Source organism: Schistocerca americana, chromosome 10 (genome assembly GCF_021461395.2).
Source record: "Schistocerca americana isolate TAMUIC-IGC-003095 chromosome 10, iqSchAmer2.1, whole genome shotgun sequence".
Lineage (NCBI taxonomy): Eukaryota > Metazoa > Arthropoda > Insecta > Orthoptera > Acrididae > Schistocerca > Schistocerca americana.
In genome coordinates this window covers 151241351-151257575 of record NC_060128.1, presented here as the reverse complement: position 1 = coordinate 151257575, position 16225 = coordinate 151241351, and the positions used below count along the sequence as shown (strand labels likewise).

The following is a 16225-nucleotide window of genomic DNA, read 5'->3' as shown; positions in this document are numbered from 1 at the left end:
GAGTGTTACAGCTGCATCTGAACTTGTATGAATGGTATTACCAAAAATAACTAGCATCAAAGAAACAATGGACAAACTGCTTGATGAAGTTGGGCCATCGAATGTAAATTTCCTAACAAACGAATTAATGCTACAAAGGACCATCTCAAAGGATTTATGAAGTCAAGTGGCCTACGGGCGCAATAACCAAATTTAGAGTGAAACTTTTTTACTAGAAGAGTGACCCTATTGATTTTTAGCTATATGCAGTTTCAAAGGATTAATGAAGTTAGATTATGTAGTGCAATGTGACCTTTATCTGTGTCTATCACCTAAGATGAAGCTATTAAAAATGAATTACATAAGTTATTCTTCTATTTCCTGCACAGCCAATGATAAGAACTTCTTTTAACCCTCTACTGCTCACTGTGTCTCCAAAGTCACATCAGATTTCATCATTACATTTCCCTGTAGGTAGAAAGGTGAAGAATAAGAAGTTAGGCCTATTTCGGGATATGAATCAGAAGCCTATGTCTTCGCTTCAAATAGTGGGTACAATACTGGAATAGTTAAAAATCGCTAAAGAAACATAATTATAGCGGAGAGAGGTGATGATAGTGCAGAGGATGCTGATAATGGTGTACTTGTGAATAATGAAAAAGATAATGAGAACTTTAGTAATAAAGTTCAAGTCAATTTCGACTGGATAAGTGCTACCAATCGTGTTATTCGTTCTATTCAACCATGGGAGAGTTCTTTCTCTCCCTTGTGAACCGGAATAAGCTCGTGTACTCTTGACCTATTTCAGGCAATTGACAGACAATAAAATTGTGGTAAATGCTGGGTATCAGACCAACTTATACGCAATAGGGAAAGACGTTTCGAAACCAAAAATACTAATAAATATGTCTGTAAATGCCCATTTATGAATTTTCATCGTCTTATACATAATGGAGAACCACTACTCTGGTTCAAGCTGTTGATGATATAATGAGCCACGGAAGGTGGGAGCAGCTAAAATTAGCAGTCTTTTTCAGTGATAATATGGATCCAGTTGACAACTTGTATAAGATTAGTCGCATTCTGAAGCCAGTGTTTGAAAATTTTCGAAATATCCCAATGACTGAAACGTTGTCTGTGGACGAACAGATGATTCCTTTCAAGGGGAAACATAGCTTGAAGAATAATGTGAAAAATAAACCTGAAAAGAGGTTACAAAGCATTTGTCTCCTGTGATTCAAATAGAATTGCACATAGTTTAGAGATATATTCAGAGAAAGCAGAGCATCACCCTTCTTTACCTGATGTAGGTGTGAACGTAAATGTTATTCATTTGGCTTCTGTGGTACATAGAAACTGCATTTTGTTAACTGATTCACAGGAGTTTGGCTAGTTGTTGAACTAGGAAAGCGGGTATTAAGTCTTTTGGAACATATACTTCATCGACTTAATGGTTGTACGTTCACTTCTTACAAAGAGATGAAAAAGAACAGTCCAGGGAGTTACGATGAACATTGATCTAAAATAAATGGCACTAGTTTTAGAGCATTATTTATTTATTTATTTTATTTATTTATTCATCCATAAACAAATATCTTTGTATGGATGTCGTTATTATACATACATATGTATATTATTTTGTCATATAAGATAATGAAATACAAGCTACATGTAATAAATTCATTATATATATATATATATATATATATATATATTACACACACAGTTTATCATTGAATTACATAATGCAGAAGAACCTACTTCAATCAAAGGAAATATATCACAATACTCCTCTAATATCTGTATGGGTAAATTACAATCTAGAATGTCCACTTTACAATTGATTAACCTGATTATTTATTTATGCCAATTTTATGCTGTATGAATGCTTTACATTTACAGAGTTCCTTTATGCTTTTGATTTCTTTTGGCAATTTACTGTATATCTTAACACCTTGGTAAAACATAGTGATTTGGGTTTTGGTTTTATTCATTCTGTCTAGGTACAAGCAATTACTGTTTCTGGTTTGGTGATCATGTATGCAATTGTTTGCTAAGTATTGCTCAAATATTTGTGAATAAAAACTGTAGTTTACAAGATATATTAACTTGGGATTGTCAGAATACCCCATTTTTTTAAATAGCTCACTGCAGCGTGCTCTTTTGTGACTCTTGCTCATTATTCTGATAGTTCGTTTTTGTAATCTGAACACATATTTCACATTTTGGTCATTTGCACCCCAGAATGTTATGCCGTAACTTATTATAGAATGTATGTGTCCAAAGTATGTCATTCTCTGGCATGAACTATTGCACACAGTGACTAATATTCATAAGGCATAGCATGCTCGCATTCGGGAGGACGACGGTTCAATCCCGCGTCCGGCCATCCTGATTTAGGTTTTCTGTGATTTCCCTAAATCACTCCAGGCAAATGCACGGATGGTTCCTCTGAAAGGGCACAGCCGACTTCTTTCCCCATCCTTCCCTAATCCGATGAGACCGATGACCACGCTGTCTGGTCTCCTTCCCCAAAAACAACCAACCAACCATAGCATGCTCTGCTAATTCTTTTCCGAAGCATCCTAATATGTTCATCCCATTTTAATTGTTGATCAACAAACATACCCAAAAATTTTGTGCTGCCTACACACTCTACAGTTTCATTTTCAACTTTAAGTTTGGTCATATTCGATTTTTTCGTTATATAAAAGTTTATGTTATTAGTCTTCTTCACATTAAGGGTTGCTTTGTTGTTATTTGACCAGTTGACTTCCATAAGTGCCTTTTCAGCTTTAACATTTCTGGTGTCCTGTCTGTAATTATTATATTGCTGTCATTAGGAAACAACACTGTTTCTCCTTTCGTTACCCACTGTGGGAAGTCATTAATATAGAGAAAAAATAGTATTGGGCCTAACACACTCCCTTGAGGTACTCCAATGTTCAAATTCACGATTACAAAGTTGTTCATTTGCTCAGTACTTTTCCTTGTGTTCATTCAACATCAGAAGTAGAAAGAAGTGCCCGTACATAGAAAGAAAAATAAATGTTCAATGCCTCAGTATTGTTCGCTATTACAGTCAGAACTTTGGGGGGAGGGCGATCAATTGGACTCGCTGATTGCGTTGTATCGCATCAAGATCTGATAAAAAAAGTGGTATTTAGAACTCGCATTTCACTTACTGGATCTGACTGTAATCAATGTTTGGATACTATACAGAAGGACTGTACAGGTTACAAAGTGAGCAAGTCAGATCAGGTCAGCCAATGAGATTTAAAAGCCAATGTTGCTGTTTGTCTTCAGAAAAATAATAAGAGTGGACAGAGGAAAAGGGGAAGATCAAGTAGTTCGTCAGTGGAAACTGTAATTCAGTTAAAGAAGAAAATTGGGTCAATGGCACCAGTGGTTATGTTATTTTTCAAGCAATAGATTAGTTGGACGTACAAGATCTTTTACTCATAAGGGATGCGAATGTTCTGCAAAGTTGATCGTTTCAATGATAAAAAGCCTAGTAATCATCACCTCTGCACTAAGTAGTTACGTTATTGTCGATGTATAAAAAGGTAGCTGCCTTGTGCAAGTTATTTGAGACTGAAATAGATCTTAGTTTGGTTTTTAATTTACCCCTCCCTGTCTTGCTGACGAAGTATAATACATACATATTTCAATATCGAAAGATATCGAAGGCTCAAAAAGGTGGTTGCAAAAGTTATTTAATATGAGTATATGTCACATCATAGTGAACTTAACCATGGAAAGAATATAAGTCGTGTGAATCTATTCTCATTTCACCTCAGAAACTCCAATTTTTGATTAGAAAGATTTGATCGTACAGAAAAATCGATACTCTATCCGTTACGTAATACAATGAGATTCAAGCGCATATTTGTTAATATCGTAAATTGTATTTATTCATAATCAGTAGATGATATGAAATGATATTTTTGTTTATAGTTTACAATTCTATGTTTAAAAGAAGCATGTTGAACTGTAATAAAATACGAAAGACTGTTGACCATCACGTTTGACCCTACGCCCTTGCTTCCGCGATCAATCCACTTGTCCCTTCCTCTCGGATGGGCTCTGTCTCAAGATGGCGAGCGTAGTGAGAGCGACTGCTGGCTTACTCAAGGGTTTTAAACCCTCTTTCCTTGCAAATAAACTTCAAAATGATTCCGTTAATGCATTGTCAGCTTTATCTACGAATAGTAAGTAAAGTTTTACTGCTTAATCGTGCTTGAAGTTCGTTACTGAATGAGTATAATTATAGGCTGTGCGGTAATGGGAGTACCTTGCGGGTAACGGGCAGATCTAAGTGTGTGTCGAAATATGTGGTTCTTTCCTTACATTATTTTGACGATTCAGAGTCTTTTATTAGTAGGTTTTTCACGTCGCGTTAATGTCGATTTGTAATTTTGGTAGCAAATCACTTATCATATTTGCAGTGAGTCAATATGTACCGGGTCTTTTTGTAACTTTATTACGTGAAAGCCAGTTTTTTCTTCATTGACCAGTACTGACAGTGGTCGCAGGAGCGGAAAATTAAACTGCAGTGAATTTTTTTTGTTTTGTCACGGATACTATCATGTTCATAAGCACTATTTCGTACATACGTTCCGCGGAAGGAATTGGTCTCCATCGTAAAGATTTTTCTTGGCGGGTAGTGACTGTGGCCTTCAACGAAAGAAAAGCAGTTTTACGACACTACTTTCGGCGCTGAAACTCGCTAAAGGCGTTTTTTTTTTTTTTTTTTTTTTTTTTTTTCCCCCCCCCCCCCGAGTAAAAATCTTATGAGAAAGTATTCCAACTGAAGGGCCAGTTTAAAGGACCGCAGCAAATTCTGAACATGTTATTTGTGGATCACTTGTAGATCTTTGATTTTTCAGACGTATATTTGTTAGTTTTTGTGGATAAAACTGACCAGTTGAGACCTGTATTTCAGCTGACACAAAAAGTTGTATATGCCCCATTTCAGGGGGAGGGTTCAATATTTATGTAAACATGTAGAAACCTGTTCATAAAGATAATCACTCTTAATTTATTACATGCTGTAAAATTAATTCATCATAATTTGCCATTATTTTCCCATTCTGTATCCCACAATAAATATGAGGAAATTTTCCAACAGGCCAGCAGCGCCGATGGGCAGCAACTCAGCCCAAAGCAAAATCTGCAGGTGCTCAAGGGAAGGTAGTGGCGGTAATCGGAGCCGTTGTGGATGTACAGTTTGAAGACAGTCTGCCACCCATCCTCAATGCCCTGGAAGTGCAGAACAGAACACCAAGGCTGGTGCTGGAGGTGGCACAGCATCTTGGTATGTTATTAGAAGCAGTGTTTAACATCACTTGCAGAGTAAAATTTTTTTCATTGAAATGTGACAGGCTGTGACTGCTTTTGTCAACTTTATCTGTAGGTATCAGCTCATAAGATACATGCTATTTCTTTGTGCTAACTTTTATTGTAATGAATTAAAAGGCATGTTTGATGTAGATGTAGCTTTGACACGTGCTGTTGTAATGTAATGTTGCAAATGTGTTTTCATCTGAATCAGGTGAGAACACAGTACGAACAATTGCCATGGATGGTACTGAGGGTCTTGTGAGAGGCCAGGCTGTGCTGGACTCAGGTTCCCCCATTCGTATTCCTGTAGGTGCAGAAACCTTGGGCCGAATTATCAATGTCATTGGTAAGTTTTCTAAATATTGAAATGAATATTTCATGTGGTTAATTCACTTGACCCCTTCAAAAGCCATACTTTTGGCATGTCATTGTAGAAGACTAAAATTGACACAATTGTAGCATATGCATGAGAGTAAAGGGAATAGTGCAAAGTTCAGTTATGCCTTGGCAGTGATTGGTGCCATTTTAAAAATACTTCCCAGTGAACTAAGCTGTTCATGTAGCATGTAACAATCACCCTACTGCAGTTATTAGTATGACTGCAAGTGGTAATTTTGTTTCAAGCACATACATGTTATGCCCTGTTATTATGACTGAATAATCATGACTTGTGTGTAGAAGATGGCAACAACTTAATATTCATGTAAGGTAATTATTTTTAAAGAAACTTCGGAAACATATACTGTTAAATATCTGTAATTTTTATGAAAAATGAGGTTATTGGTTAAATTTTTATTTTTGATTCTGTAAGTTTGAAAATCTGAGGCAATGCTTAAATATTGAGAACAATGTTTGATAGGTTTGATGAGGACTTAATTCTCAGTACAGTTAATTTTTTAATGTTAATTACTTATGTTTTGTGTTAGCATTGATAATAGAAAAGGTGATCAATGATATTCCTGAGAAGTAAGAAATTTTACTAAATACTTGTGGAATTGTAGGAGAACCCATTGATGAAAGGGGGCCCATAAGCACTGACAAGTATGCTGCCATCCATGCTGATGCCCCTGAATTTGTGGACATGAGTGTGGAACAAGAGATTCTGGTTACTGGCATCAAAGTGGTGGACCTACTTGCTCCATATGCAAAGGGTGGAAAGATTGGTAAGTAAGACTTCGTAATAGCCATAATATTGCTATCTTGTTCAAGAAAGCTAGGACCAAAGAGTTAGTGTTTAGAATTGAGGTTTATACTTTAATCCTTATTTCATTTGCAAAGTGTTGTTAATAATTTTACAGTTTAGACTAAAGAAACTGATTGTAGCAGTTGAAGGAGTTTTCCTGGATGAAATGGACTTAATTCATATACTGTGTTTAGGTCTTTTTGGTGGTGCTGGTGTAGGCAAAACTGTATTGATTATGGAGCTGATCAATAATGTTGCCAAGGCCCATGGTGGTTACTCAGTGTTTGCCGGTGTTGGTGAACGAACGCGTGAGGGTAATGACTTGTATCATGAAATGATTGAGTCTGGTGTCATCTCACTGAAGGACAAGACCTCAAAGGTAAAATACACCTGTACAGTTTTAACCACCTGAAACATTTTTTCTGATGCTGAGCAAGTCATTCAATTTTGTTACTTTGGCAGGTAGCGCTGGTGTATGGGCAAATGAATGAACCACCTGGTGCCCGTGCTAGAGTTGCGCTGACTGGACTGACTGTGGCAGAATACTTCAGAGACCAGGAGGGACAGGATGTGCTGCTTTTCATTGACAACATCTTCAGATTCACCCAGGCTGGGTCAGAGGTAAGAATCTTGAATAATGTTATCTTCTGTAGTAAAATGTTCCGTAGAAAACATAAACGGTATTTGTGCCATAATAGTTTTGAAGATCATGGATTTTCTTTGTTGTGAAGGCAGACTTTGATCCGCAGAGTAAAAATTATGTGGGTGATAAAAATAAGGTATAGACGTATTGCTTCATCAGTCTTAACTAAGTTGAAGCTGGCGTGCTCACAGAAATTCGAGAAACACTGTATGTAACTTACTTTTAATCATCCCTTATCAGTAGTCACAGAAATAGTATGAAAGCAATGTATGTTGAACAGTAATGTGCAGTGAGTAGTGAGGGAATATTTTCTGCCACTTTGAAACATTCAGTGATAGAAATTGGACATTTCACACAGACCACTTAATCCCATTTGTTTGAATAATTTCCTTAAAGTTGCTGTTTGGCTGCATTAATGAAATCCAAATTAGCTCGTTATATTTAGAACAAATGAGGTGTGGAATGTTTTGGAAGTAGAAATTATCTGGAGTATGTATCAAATAATTCATTGCTGTCTGGAGTGAAATGTGAAAATTTTGTGTACTGTTGACATTGTAAACAACTGAAACTTGGTTTACGGGATACTTGTATTCCGAACTAGTTCAGTGTGTAATTCCGTTTATCAAGAGTTTGATGCTGCTCTTGTTGAAATAGAAGCATCTAAGATGTGTCCATCTGATTCAGTTATTTCTTCTAGAAATTGATGTGAATTATTAGCTACTTGTAATAATATACTGTATCTTAAACAATGTTTTTCTCTCCAGGTATCTGCCCTGTTGGGTCGTATCCCCTCTGCTGTAGGTTACCAGCCCACACTGGCCACTGACATGGGTACCATGCAGGAAAGAATCACGACCACAAAGAAGGGGTCAATTACATCAGTACAGGTATGCTTCCTTAAAAGCTCATTCTATGTAAATGTTTTTGATATTTGCTTCTTGTTTGTAACATAATATAGATGTAATGAAAAAATTCTTTGACTTGATACATAACCCATAACCCAATTTCATAATTAAGGCTTGTTAGGTCAAGGATCTCATCTGGCACTTTTTCAGGCCATCTATGTGCCAGCTGATGATTTGACTGACCCAGCTCCTGCCACCACTTTTGCTCACTTGGACGCCACGACTGTATTGTCGCGTGCTATTGCTGAGCTGGGTATCTATCCTGCTGTGGATCCCTTGGACTCCACCTCCCGAATTATGGACCCTAACATCATTGGGCAGGAGCACTACAATGTTGCTCGAGGAGTACAAAAGATATTGCAGGTAAATATTTTAAAAATAGTATTCCAGTTTTGTAGTGCAAACAGTATAAAGTAGTTGGTGTATTACCCTTCTATTTTATTTGAAATCTGAGTTGTTAGAATGTGGTCACATTTGAAATTCAAAATATACTTCGTAATCGTTAGCAAGAATTTTGTGATTCAGTGTAGTAAGTCTGTTAAGACATATCGTCCCATAGACCCACATTAGGACATTAAATATTCTGGAATGGGTAATAAAATCATCCATATCACACAATTACAACAAAAAGGGTAGTGTCACTTTTACGGATCTTAAGAGGTGGTCCTCATTGATGTAGATGACAACAAAAGTTGACATCAGAGAAAGTATTTTGCAATACTTCTTTTATAGGTGACGTGTTAACCAAATGTGCAGGTTCATTGATTTTTGCCTAGCTGGTCTACAAAGTACTTTAGTGGAAGCTCACAGATGCAAATCTACAGAGCTTGTACTAAAAGTCTGCATAATTTGGCATTTTGTAGACTAAAACAGGCTTTTTTCTTGTTTAGTGTGCAAGTAACAAATGGTTTAATTTCTTAGGACTACAAATCTCTGCAAGATATCATTGCTATCCTGGGTATGGATGAGTTGTCTGAGGAGGATAAACTGACTGTGGCCCGAGCCAGGAAAATCCAGAGGTTCTTATCGCAACCTTTCCAAGTGGCTGAGGTCTTCACTGGCCATGCAGGAAAACTGGTCCCTCTTGAGGAAACCATCAAGGTAATTCAGATTTTTAGAAAAATGCATGACCTGAAGATTTGGTGATAAATATTTGCAATTATCATAAACTTACTCTTTGTATTTGGTGTGTTGCAGGGTTTCAAGCAGATCTTGAATGGTGAATATGACCACTTACCTGAGGTAGCATTCTATATGGTGGGGCCCATCGAAGAGGTTGTTCAGAAGGCTGAGAAGCTTGCAGAATCGTCGTAGTTAAATAGTACGTGTCACTAAATTATTGTATGCATTTCGTTATCAATAAAGGTTCCACGTTTATGGCTCCCATATGGTTTCATGGAAATAGCTGCCCAAAACACACAACCCTGCAAACTTTCCTGTTTCTTAATAAATTTAGGTGGTAGTAATCACTGTGAAATTTTTGTTACATATTTTTTCATGGTTTTCAAAGCATTTGTAGTGAGGTATTAAAAATATTTATTATATACGTTGATTAAAATGACTTGGTGATTGATTTTCCGTAGTCAAGTGACAAGAGTTTTCAGTACCATTGCCTGAGTTGCATTTGGTAGATACAAAGAAGAGTATTGTCGAATGTTGGCTGCATGCTAAACCTACTTTTTTAGCTATAAAAATTATAAATGATGGATGATTGGTTACAAAAATAATGTAATCCATGAAAATGCAGTCTTTGACCTGCAGTGCTGTTACATTCATATGTGTTAGGATTTAAGGATATTTCTAAATTGCCTTACATATTCTCTGTAATTTGTGTTGCCAGGTGATTCGTGATGTGTAAGAAGAATCGAACAACTGTGGATTGTCCAGTTTGTGACTATGATTTTTTATGTAATGTGTCCATTACCCTGTTGTGATGCATCACTCCATGCTGCTGTTAGAAGTAATTTCAGTGCATTTTGGCTAGTCAACTGAAGAAGAAAAATTCCGGTTTGCCCATTTTGTAGTCTGTATATGTATATATTTATGTTGTAAACATTGATGAAAAAGACTATAAAATGGCATGGTTCAGTATTTGTACTTGTTGAACATTACAGCTGTTTTCATAGAATAACTGTATCAGTTAATAAATAACTTCCTTAAAATCTGGTTTGTAATATTATTCAGCCAGAAAGATTAGTTTGTAGTGCACTTGGCTATGTTATAAAATTAAGCGGTTCGCTCCAGTCTTATCGATAGTAGAATTACTAATCCATACAAAATTAGATTTTGGTAGCAGGTGTTATCTTGAAATCAGATGGGTGATAAAAATATGTAAAGTTGGCCAACATGGTCCAGAGTAGTGTTACAGGTGGGTTAAAACAGCAGTCTAGGTTGCAATGAAATTTTGTTAATGATGGGTTTTCATGTAGAAGTAAGCTTCAGAATCAGCACCATTTTTCTGTTGATTGCTCCTCTGATGCTTGTATGTCAACACGATTGTAAACTGCTCCAGCAGCTTAAGACTTCATTGCTGCATGAGCATCAGAGGAACTTCCAGTAGCAGCCGAATCATTCTGAAATTGATTTAGACATGAAGTCAAAACTGGTCACTAATAAAATATCATAGCAATCTAGACTGTTACTTTAACCCAAAAAGATTACACTGATGTGTGTTATTACCTAATATGCTAGGTAATGCACGGTTCAGTTAGTTTCGAATTGCTGGAGGTAAGAAATACAAAGGTCGAGGGGAAATGGCAGTTGCAGAAAACAAAAAAATGGACTTGAAGGTGTGGATTGTTTGAAATCTGCCTGTAAATGATTTTTCTTGCAGTTTACATGTTGCTCATTTCAACCATTCCATAATCAGCCTATCATAATGGTTGAACGTCATATATAAAGTCCATCCGTTAGTATCAAATTTCAATACAGCATGTTAACAAACTGAAACTGGCTTTTGAAAATTGATAGCCTTTAATTTATCTAAAGACTTTTCCTTCAAGTGACAATATAATCTAAAGGTGTTTCACAGTTCTATCCCATGCACTAAATTAAATTTGTCTAACAGACATTTGTACACTTCTGGACTTCATAGTGTTTTGAATTGATCATCAGAAGTAAAGATGAAGTGCCCAATTCGTGAGTGGAGTAGTTGGTGTGCCGCAGTTGTGCTCAAAGATGATTTTAGTTTTATGTGGAAAATGTCAGTGCATACTGGTTAGTAGGAATTCAAGCAAATGATGCCTAAGTGTTTCTTCAAGAGTTCAAATTTTTTGATAGACTTCCAAACCATAACTATTTTTAGGTGCAGTATTTCCATATTGACGTTAATATATTTTATGGAGTGGGAGTTGTCACAAACAGAAAAACTAATATTATCTGTCCATAAACTTGCCCCACTCAAAATTTATACTTTTAGTAGTGTTGCACTTGGAGTATGTGTGAAAACTTTAGTGACTTGCAAACAAGGAGGTACAAAAAGTTCCCCCATGGATGGTCAAAGGTGTGTGTTGTAGGGAAACATCTTCCTAAACATGAACAAGAAAAAGAGAAATAATGGTAAGTATATGGTGACATTTGTGGAACACTACTAGCACACTGACTGGTCTGGTGATGAAATATCAATAACTGTGTGGCAGTCAACTTGTTAAAATGGCATGAGCATGTGTAAAATAGGGCATATGTTAGGAGGTATAATTTGGCAACAGGAATAGGCTGTTAACCTAACACGGGTGGATGTTAGATTCCTTATAACTGAGCAGTTAAAAGGGTGTCATTGCTGCACTTGATCAGTCTCAACTGGATTTATACCATACACCTTGTTCTCCTAACTTGTAGCAGTCTGGTGTAATTTACAACCAACATCAACAACAATGTTCTGCCTACTCTTTTCTGCCTGTCTCCCCCCTCCCCTCCATCCTTTCACTGCTACTTTGTCACAGATCAACTACACCCGAGTCATAGCCATCCACATAATTTTTTTCCGGCTGGTGGTAAGATGAAAAGCAGCCATTTTTTAATACAAATGGTACAGTAAGTTTTGAAACGGGTTGTGCCCTAAGTTTGAAGATTGACAGTTACCCACTTCGTATTTTTTAAGTAGGTTACTTTGGTGCCTAAATGGAAAACATGTTTCATTTATATTTGCAAAGTACATCCTTTTATGTTAAAGAAATATAGTGGCCTCATTTTTATTCAATGATCTGTAATTACATCCTCATATGATTAAATCCAGGGCATTCTGCAAGTTAATGCATGGACAGCTTTGTGACCACAACAGATGAACCAGTCATGCCATGTGCCCATCAGCAGTCACACGCTCCACTGTTTGTAGTACAGTACACAGTCTAGTACTGTGCATTAAGTTGTAATTTGTGACTTGACACCAATGTACAGATAATCAGGTACAATCTTGTTCAGGTTTGTGAATTTTGTTTCTTGCAACTTTACACACCTTCGAAAGATATACTGAAGAGTGGAGAGTGTGGCCACTGGGGGGGCACGTGGTGTTGTGCGCGAACTTCTGCTGCCTGCCAGCAGTTGCCATGTTAAATAAAGGTATAAAATGTATTCATTCTTCCATAATGTTAGATAAAAACTGAAAATTAAAAATCTGAAATAAGAAATGAGTCAAAGGTGGATGAAATGGTGCTGAATATCAACAAAAATGCCACATTAACACCCTTAAAGGTGAAGAAACACGGAGTAAACTTTAAGAAAAAAAAGTTGTTTTGATGACTATACATTAAGATTATAAACACAAATTTGTTCACATTATTGAATTTATTACATTCTTAAGCTTCAAACTTTTCAGTACCGATGTATAATTAAACAAGTGTATGGAAGATTACGTTGTTGTGGGGTGGTTAGGTCAAGTTTAGTGCATGACCCATATAAAAGGTGAAGAATGTGGAGAAACCTCCCTGAACCATCTTCACATTAACCAGTACAATGAAATTTGAGCAGTGTAGGCCTGAACAAAGCTGACCATCTCTTAAGTATAGCTGTACACACTTGCAGTGTAGCATGGCTGTTCTTAAGTGTCTTATTAGACCTGTTGTCCGCCCCGGTAGCTGAGTGGTCAGCGTGACAGACTGTCAATCCTAAGGGCCCGGGTTCGATTCCCGGCTGGGTCGGAGATTTTCTCCGCTCAGGGACTGGGTGTTGTGTTGTCCTAATCATCATTATTTCATCCCCATCGACGCGCAGGTCGCCGAAGTGGCGTCAAATCGAAAGACCTGCACCAGGCGAACGGTCTACCCGACGGGAGGCCCTAGCCACACGACATTTCCATTTATTAGACCTGTTTTGTACAGATAAATATATAAAACTGGCTTACCATAAAGGATTTCCTTGAATGAATCAAGGGGGAGGGTCGTCCTTACAGTAATTTGGAGGGATGATGGGCACATATGCTGCTGTCCTGTTTATGATGTGTTGGTTGGAATCGGTGGTAATCTGTGCATTAGGATTTGTAGTGTGTCCTTCCAGTGGCTTGGTAAGGGCTGAATTGAGAAGCAACAGAAAAAGATTGAAGATATTTCAGCACTGTTCTATGAAAGTTTGCATCCACCCCGACTGCAGAGAAGTGTTGAAAGAATCGGCGTAGTTTCCTGTGAGCGGTGTGATAACTAAAAGACATACAATGATGGTTAAAGCTGTAGTTTAATGGAATTGCAGGCAATGACTGCTAGGAATTTAGGAGAATTCTATAATGGATGAAAGGATGTCTGCAGCCTGGTTTCAGGAGGGGGCATAATGAGGTGTAAGTTTTCAGGAACTTCCTCACACCCATATCAGTACCTGATACCAGTAAAGTCTTATTGTAGAAGAAAACTTTCTTCACCTTTACTAATGGTGGCTGAAGACTTCGGGCATAACAAGTCCCCCTCACTCTGCCAACGGCTTGTCATAGAGGGCGGAGGAGTGGACAGAGGTTCAAGGCATTCTCTTGTCCTTGGGGTGGAGAACACCTAAAGGCAAAATAATCAGCAATCATAAACAGCATGGGGATACAAAAGGCAATAAAAACTACATTAAAGACAAATACTGTTGTGTCCACAGGACATGTCCTGTAGTTGAAAGTGTCATGATGCTCTGTCCTTTGGCAAAAGATTCCAGAATGGTCTCCATTTGGATCTCTGGGAGGGGACTGCGAAGAGGGAGGTCACCATGAGAAAAAGATTGAATAACCAAAGGAAGGATATCATTCTAAGAGTCAGTATGGAATGGTAGAAGTCTGAACGAGGTAGGGAAGCTAGAAAAATCTGAAAAGGGGAAGACTCAGAAGAATAGGTGGTATACTTGAAAAAGGTTGCGAGATATGGGAAGGTTTCACTTACGTCATGGTCAGACAGAGATTCCAAAATCAAATATTCGACTGTAGGACAGAAATAGACTCGGATCGTAATGCAGTAGTGGTGAAGAGTAGGCTGAAGTTTGAGACTAGTCAGTAAGAATCAGTATGCAAAGAAGTGGACACCGAAGTTCTAAGGAAAGGAGGAGATGCTTGAAGTTCTGTAAGACTATAGATACTGCGATAAAGGATGGCTTAGTACACAGTTCAATTGAAGAAGAATGGACATTTCTGAGAAGGGCAGTCACGGAAGCTGGAAACAAAAACAAATGTACAAAGAAGGTAACTGAAGAAGCCATGGGCAACAAGAAATACTTCAGTTGATCAATGAGAAAAGAAGATACAAAAATGTTCAGCAAAATTCAGGAACACAAAAATACAGTCAGGAATGAAATAAACAGAAATGAAAGGGAAGCTAAGGTGAAATGACTGCATGAAAAATATGAAGAAATAAAAAAAAAATGTTTGTCAGAAGGATTAACTCAACATATAGGAAAGTAAAATAATCTTGGGTGAAATTAAAAGCAAGAGTGGTAATAAGAAGAGTACAGTGTTAAATTCAGAGCAGAGAGCGGATAGGTGGAAAGAGTATCCAGTGTGAGAATCAGATTTGAAAAGAGCTTTGGATGACTTAAAATATCAAATAAGGTAGAAGGAATTGATAACATTCCATCAGAATTTCTAAAATTATTGGGGGAAGTGGCAACAAAACGACTGGAAGATCAAGAGTGAAGTGCTTGTATTAAAAAGGGTGTACGGATTGTAGTCTTTCGCCCCCAGTTGTTCAATCTATACATCAAAGTCACAGTGATGGCAGTAAAAGAAACATTCAGAAGTGGGATTAAAATTCTAGTACCTCCCGCCGTGGAAGTTGAACACGCGCCAGAACAAATGGATGTGGCCAGCCCATAGAGGGCTCCGCGTCCGCGGCGGTTGTTCTGCGCAGTGAGGGCACCTCCACTACACCACGTGCAGACCACGGCCAATAGCCGCTCCCTCCGGTTTCGTATGTAGGGACCCGCTTTGCCCTAGTCGAGTCAGTCTGGTACTCGCTCTGGATTTCGACTCTATCTCGGCAGTACTGCATTCTGGTCGTTGCTCGTTGTTGACATTTGCCTGGCTCTGGTTCCGAGTGGATTTACTGTTGGTGTTTGGTGTTGTGGTTTCTAGAAGCCTCCGTTGATTATCTCTTCCTTGTTGTGTCGGTCATAGTCGGTTGTCATTAGTCTGTCATCCGACTCGTCCCTGTGTTTACCCGGTGGTGCAGGCTTCACCGCTGGCGGCTTCCCCTCCTGGCGGCTCCGATCCGCAGCCCAAGGCGTTCCCACGGTTGGTTTTGGTTACTACAAAAATTAAAGGTGAAAGGATGTCCATGGTGAGATTTGCTGATGACATTGCTATACTCGGTGAAAGTGAAGAATTACAGGATGTATTCAATGGAATCAACAGTGTAATGAGTACAGAATATGAATTGAGAGGAAATCAAAGGGAGTAATGAGAAGTGGCAGAATTGAGAGCAGCAAGAAACTTAACAGCAGAATTTGTAATTGTGGAGTAGGTGGAGTTAAGAAATTCTGCTACCGAGGCAGCAAAATAACCCATGACGGATGGAGCAAGGAGGACGTAAAAAGGACATTCCTGGCCAAGAAAAGTGTACTAGCATTAAACATAGGCCTTAGTTTGAGGATGAAATTTCTGAGAATGTACATTTGGAGCACAGCATTGTATGGTAGTGAAATGTGGATGGTTGGAAAACCAAAACAGAAGAGAATTGAAGCATGTGAGATGTGGTACTACAGACAAATGTTGAAAATTAG

At 37.9% G+C, this 16225-nt stretch overlaps 1 protein-coding gene across 1 annotated transcript; it reads left to right on the top strand.

Moving 5' to 3' along the window:
* Positions 1-4032: 4032 nt before the first annotated feature.
* Positions 4033-10215, top strand: LOC124552554 (ATP synthase subunit beta, mitochondrial). Its single transcript, XM_047126873.1, has 11 exons — positions 4033-4190; positions 5111-5296; positions 5534-5668; positions 6324-6485; positions 6700-6884; positions 6968-7126; positions 7913-8035; positions 8204-8416; positions 8975-9154; positions 9251-9374; positions 9894-10215. Exons 1-10 carry the CDS (start codon positions 4076-4078, stop codon positions 9365-9367), a joined length of 1575 nt encoding a protein of 524 aa, XP_046982829.1. The 5' UTR covers positions 4033-4075; the 3' UTR covers positions 9368-9374; positions 9894-10215.
* Positions 10216-16225: the final 6010 nt, after the last annotated feature.

Bases quoted from the DNA above. Each gene is read 5' to 3' on its own strand.
- LOC124552554 (XM_047126873.1), top strand. From the start codon at position 4,076: ATGGCGAGCGTAGTGAGAGCGACTGCTGGCTTACTCAAGGGTTTTAAA. The intron at 4,191-5,110 runs GTAAGTAAAGTT...ATTTTCCAACAG, and splicing joins GTCAGCTTTATCTACGAATA to GCCAGCAGCGCCGATGGGCA. The intron at 8,417-8,974 runs GTAAATATTTTA...TTAATTTCTTAG, and splicing joins GAGTACAAAAGATATTGCAG to GACTACAAATCTCTGCAAGA.